The 6000-nt window shown below is 37.4% G+C and overlaps 1 protein-coding gene across 2 annotated transcripts in view; it reads right to left on the bottom strand.

Moving 5' to 3' along the window:
- The window catches only part of TINAG (tubulointerstitial nephritis antigen), an 88766-nt gene extending 84136 nt beyond the window's left edge, over positions 1-4630 (bottom strand). For both annotated transcript variants that reach the window (XM_088024347.1, XM_028097845.2), the window contains exon 1: positions 4276-4630. In XM_088024347.1, coding sequence (XP_087880473.1) covers positions 4276-4630 — 355 coding nt within the window. The remainder of the gene's footprint in view (positions 1-4275) is intronic.
- Between the last annotated feature and the right edge of the window lie 1370 nt (positions 4631-6000).

Here is a 6000-nt window from a genome sequence, read left to right on the forward strand (position 1 = left end):
GAAGAGGAAAGGGAAAGAGTTGCCTGTGAGGAAGTAGGAAATTCAGGAGAGAGTAGAGCCTTTGAAGCAAGAGAAGAAAGTATTTCATAAACGGAGATGGTCAACTATGTAGAGTACCAATGAGAGGTCAAAAAAAGGAGAACAGACATCTGAATATTGCATTTGGTGATAGGAAAGTCACTGACCCTGCCAAGAGGGATTTTGGCAAAGTAGCAAGGAATGACATCCTATAGGAATGGGTTGATGAAAGACTTGGAAGTCAGGAAGCAAATGTTTCTTTTAGTTATTTTACCAAAGGAAAAAAAAGGGGGGGGGGCGGAATGAGACTCATGCTGGTTAAGGCCAAGAGAGGGCTTTTTCAAACTTGGGAGCTAGAAAAAACATATTTTGTAAATTGATCGCTGATCCAGGAAAGAAGGGGGAGAAATGATGCTTTAGGAAAGAAAGAGAGGGAGAGAGGGAGAGGAGGAGGGAGGAGAGAGAAAAAAGAGAGAGACGGTTGTAATGGTGAAGATTAAAAAGACAAGAGAGGACAGGATTCAGAGCTCAAGAGTGTAAGAATAACCCAGAGGGAGAGAGGTTGAAAATTACAATGATGGAGATGAGAGAATTCCTGGTGGCTTTATTTTCTCAGTGAAATGTGTATGAAGCACCTCAGAGTGAGTTAATCAAAATGGTTACCCATAGAGCATCTCAACAAAAGAAAAAAAAGATATTGGCTGTTGAAATTAATAGGATTTTACAACTTAACAGCCATTAATACAAGATAAGGCAAATCAGGTATTTGGAGAGTGAAATAGCTGGCCCATTGATTTTTTTTAAAAAAGATAGTAATATGATGTCTGTAATTTATTTTAATACTTCATCATAATGCTTTATAATATCTGTGCTGTTCTAAACTTCACTTTAGGAAGACAGTTACTTGCTTGGATCAGGAATCCACATTCCAGAGGTGGTCAGTAGCAGTCATTCTGAAAGGCCAGACTCCGGGACAGTGGCTGCAAATGCTTCCATTATCCATCTTTGGATAAACACTAGACTACCAGTATAATGAACGTCAGAAATGGGCTTTAATTGGTAAAGTTAGTGGCTTGTTAATCAACATAATGGATATAAGTAATCAGCTCTTATTGGTTAAATTAATAGTATTCAATTTATATATATTAGCTAAACTATTTAAATGTCATGCCCCATACTCCCACTCTTACAGCCAACAGTTTATGTTTCTCTTAAGGTCAAAAGCCTTTCTTCATAAGCCTGATGCCCTAGGATTGATCTCTAGAAAGTTCTGTGTCCCAGCCACTGGGTAGTAGGCATTCTCATTCCCTGATGCCCACTGCACAGGTAACAGAATTCTACCTCTGTGTTATTATCACATGTGCCTCCAATAAATTACTCAAGCAAGATAGATGTGGGAACCTCTAAAGGACAGGGACTTGAGACTTCATGATGCTTACACAGGTTATTGAATTGGTGTATGTCTCCCTACCAATATATATTTTTGTAACTATCAGTGTGTATGGCAGAATTTGGACTGTGACTTATCTTCATTATAATGTGGTTAAGGAGGTTGTGAAGGAGTGAATAACCCTTACCTAATTCAAATGTGTCAGTGGCTTACACACATTTTTTACCAATGTGAACATAAAAAGTTCTGCATAATTAAATTAACCTTGGTCTGTTGACAACAGATCGTATACTAGACTATTCCCTTAAAATCTGCTACACCAAAAGATTTGTCTGGAAAATCCATTCTGGTTCTCTTTTGAACTCTATTACTTGCTTTCAGTATCTGACATTGAAATCCTCCAATTACTAGAAGTTACCATCAGAGATGGAGTGGAAAAAAACACATACATAGAAGGAAGTTATTTACCAGTTTTGTCCAACTTCCAGTTTATATAAAAGGTACATATTTATTTTTATAACCTTTAAGATGGTGTACATAGTGTTAAGTCACTGGTTTAAAAAGATCTCGGGACAGTTGCAGTATAAAGAACTAGATAATACCATATAATTAGATAACTGAAAAATAATGTTTAGAAGATCAGTGAATGAACAACTTAGCATCTCAGAAGAAAGTCAGATTATACATGCAAAATTTGGTATAAATAATGATTGTGTTTTTAATTTTGCACGATTTTTAATATTGTGTAGTGCTATTTTCTTTTGACCAGCTACTTTCACAAGATAGAACAAAAGAAAACATTACCTTCATAAGAGCAATTATAGTCTAATGTGAACTTTTTGCTACTAAATAAAATGATTAATTGCTTCCCTTCATAATGAATGGAATAAAAACTATACCTGGAACATAAGTTCTACCTAAAACATGACCCTAAATTAAAGTCACAGCAAAATTCTAGCTCTCAAGGAAAAATGGACATTGAAGAAGTAGCAATTACTTTTCTAAATGAACTATGTCTCCAATAAGAAAAGCTCAAATGCATTGTAGTGTATCAAAAGCACTACAGCTTATATGTAATATTGAGACTCAACACCCATGAAACCAACCCTATTCCTACTTAACATCTTTCAATAAGTCCTCGTAACAGAATAAAATCTCAAATCCTTTTTTTTAGTATATGTGCTGCCGAAACGAGCACTCAAATCCTTAATATAGCCTATATCTGACCTCTCCTCACCCGTCCAACCTAATTTCATGCCCCCCCCCCCGCCTCCAAGCCCTCCACTAAACATTACTCTCCAGAAATGTCAGCCACATTCCAGTTCCTGGACCAGGCCAAGCTCCTCTATCTCAGATCTACACATGTCTGTCAATTCTCCTTCAGGTCAGCTCACTTCTCCTCACTCACGGAGTCTCCTTGCTGACACTCCCTTCAGGCTGATGTTCTATTTTACGTATTAATGTCACATTCTGATATTCTCTTACAGCACCCTAAGTGTTTCCTTCCTAGAATTTATCACAAATTGCAACAACACAATGACTTTGTTAAATATCTTACCTTCTCCCTGGCAACTTGACTGTCACTTCAAAGAGAGTACGATCTTGTCTTTCTTCCCCATTGTTACCCCAGCACTAAGTACAATGCCTGGCATAGTGAAGATATTCAATGAAAATTTTTTGACGAATGACTAGATTCTCCATTCTTAGTAAAGGATCTGCCACTTTTTAGGATAAAATAAATGTTTGATGTTTTCTGAGCTGTATATTGGTAGAGGCAAAGGTCTGGGATAAATGACAGTTCTGTGGAAATTTTAACCCAATATATACATGTTTTAAGAGGCATTCCCTCAATTTTACGAGCAACGTAACATTATTGAGAATGAAGGCAATGGCATCTGGATTTTGAAATGAGATCTGGAATTTGAAATAAGGACGCCAAATCCTAGTTGATCCTAAATTGTCTTCAACTGAAATTCTAGTCATCATCACTCATTTACAGTATGTTACAGAGCTCTGATTAAACCTGCATTTCTGCTGAGGAGATTTGATGTGATGGTCAATAAAAAAAAAATAGGGCTTTATTTAAGTACAGCAAAAGAGTGTTGCTTTGTGTTTTGTTGCAAATCTTAGATGTATTGACTGCTCAGAATCTAGAACCATTCTCCTATAATTAGACCAATGTAGTAAATACCATAATTCTCCTTTTGAATTATTTGTACTTATCCACTCAATCTTTGACTTTTACAGTTACTCCATAGGAAGCTTTCCTTTGTTTCAAAGGTTTAAAAAAATCCCAGATTAGAAAAATGAAACAAAACAAAAATGTATATGAAAAATCTATTTGGTGTTACTTAGGCAGGTAGCTAGCTGACTTAATTTTGGTTTTGCACTGGTTTTAATGGCATTGCTATACCACAAGTTCTAATGCTAGGAGGTCCCTTAGTCATATGACATAATAAGCAAAATGTTAGACAAGTCTGCAGATGATCAGGCCTGTGACTGATGAGATGCCCTAAGAGGTTACACTCAAAAGAGCTTAAGAGTCCTGTTGTCAAAACATTTTACAAAGAAAGAAAGAGTTTTAAGTAACCCTTATATACACTGAGTCAGTATTCACAACAGGATCCAGACCGGCATTCCTGGCCATCACACCAGAACTTTTTTGAAGGTTCTAGTATAATGCAGGTATCTTGCATCTAAAGCAAAGCACTTTAACAATCCAAGGCAATTCATTTAATCATAATATTCATTTTTCACCTCCTCTTAAGAAAGGAAGGAAGGAAGGTAAGAAGGGAGGAGAGGAAAAGAAAGTTTGACAGATCTTGCAATGAACAAGGCACTCACTTAAACATAGTCCCAAAGCCTACCTTCTGGATCCCAAGGCTTTGTGTGAGGAGGCCATTCTTTCTCTTCACGGCAAAATGACTTGTAATCAGGACAGCAATCAGAATTTTCCCTTTCACAGAATTTATCGCAGTAACATAATGCATTTGCCTCATAGAAGTGAGTGGCACAGTCATCATCTCTGTCTTCACAACAACCAAAACGTCTACAGTATTGCCCTTTGAAAATGGCTCTCTTGAATCGAGGACCTTCCCAAACTGTGTGATTCCTAGTGAAAGCAAGTCCTGGGTTCACTTCTCTTTGAGAAAAATACTGTTTCTCCATCCAAATTTCTGTAGTAAGATAGGAAAAGATTAAGATCTTATATCCAGTCCACATTTTCTAGACGTCAGATGGGGCTACCACTTTCTGTTATAGCCAATACCCTTGGCTTTGGGGCTTCTCCTTGGAGCTGGAATTCTAATTATCAAGACAACTCAGCCTGAATCCTGAAACAGATCCTTTACTTGACCTGAGTATACTTCTTGTAGTTAAACATTAATCAAGAATTTCAATGTTTGCCCAAGATAATGTAAGTGTTAAAAATAGACCCTTGTCATTCCTTCAAAGTTAAAAATGTATAATATTTTATATCATGCAAAAAACATCCATCACCATAAAATAAATACATAAAATCTTATACATAGATGAACTACATTGAATATTGCTTGCCTCCAAAAAAAATCTAGATTCTTAAATCAGAAACCTCTCTGGATTACACATGGCCCAAATTATGGCTGCAATAACCACTGGCAAGATGTAGGAAATTGGAAAGTCAAAAACACAATTACTCATTTCACCTACTTGCACTGCAAATAAAATCCAAGCTTTCATGAGGTTGCCTGCTAGGATCTGTCATATCAATAACAGTTGCTCTAAATCATGCCCAGTCACACACCGGTTTGATTTCCCATCTGTACCCCATTTACCTACCAGAAGCATTCTGATTTCAAGGCTTAGTGGAACCTAATTCATCTAGAAATTCCCTGAGGATGACCTTAGTTCCTTCCACCTGAGTCCCTAGTTGTCACCAGTGTAGGAATCTGCAGTATCTGAAAGGCATTTTGTAGTCAAGAAAAGTCCGTCTCTGTGCTAACAAACTGTAGGAGGAGGGAGTCATGAAGGAAACCCAAAGGTCAAGATGTCTTTAGAACTGTACATTTACAGTGGATTTTGCTATACTGTGTTTATTCATTAACTACAATAACTCCCTTTTGGAATGGGGAGAGGTAACCAGTGAATGATGAATCAGCAAGAGTGGCTGGGTGGCCTAATAGAAAGGATTTGTCTTGACAGTCAGGAAAGCTGGACTCTGGTCCCTGGCTACTATTTAATTGGCTTATGACTGGGTTCACAATTTGCTTCTCTGGTCCTCAGTTACCTTTTCCTATAAAACAAGGGTCTTCTCTAAGGCTAATTCATAATTCCAACTCCCCCATAAGTTATCTGATTCACACATCATTGTTTCACTTTCTTGCCCCTTCCTCGCTAGCTATAAACCAGCCTAAGTCCCTTTATCTTTTCTGTTTCAAGTTTACACATCTTGGCATCACTCTCCAACATCATCCTGACTCTCCAATCCCAAAATGGCAAGTAGAGACTTCCTTGCCATTCACTCACTAAACTACAGCAAAGTGCAGTCAACATTCTCACCACCTATGACCAATGACCCCCTAACATCAAATTCCCATACACCTGTGTCCATCATT

This window comes from Eumetopias jubatus, unplaced genomic scaffold (assembly GCF_037043125.1).
Source record: "Eumetopias jubatus isolate StellerSeaLion01/CBP00866 unplaced genomic scaffold, mEumJub1_p1.0 scaffold_6, whole genome shotgun sequence".
NCBI lineage: Eukaryota > Metazoa > Chordata > Mammalia > Carnivora > Otariidae > Eumetopias > Eumetopias jubatus.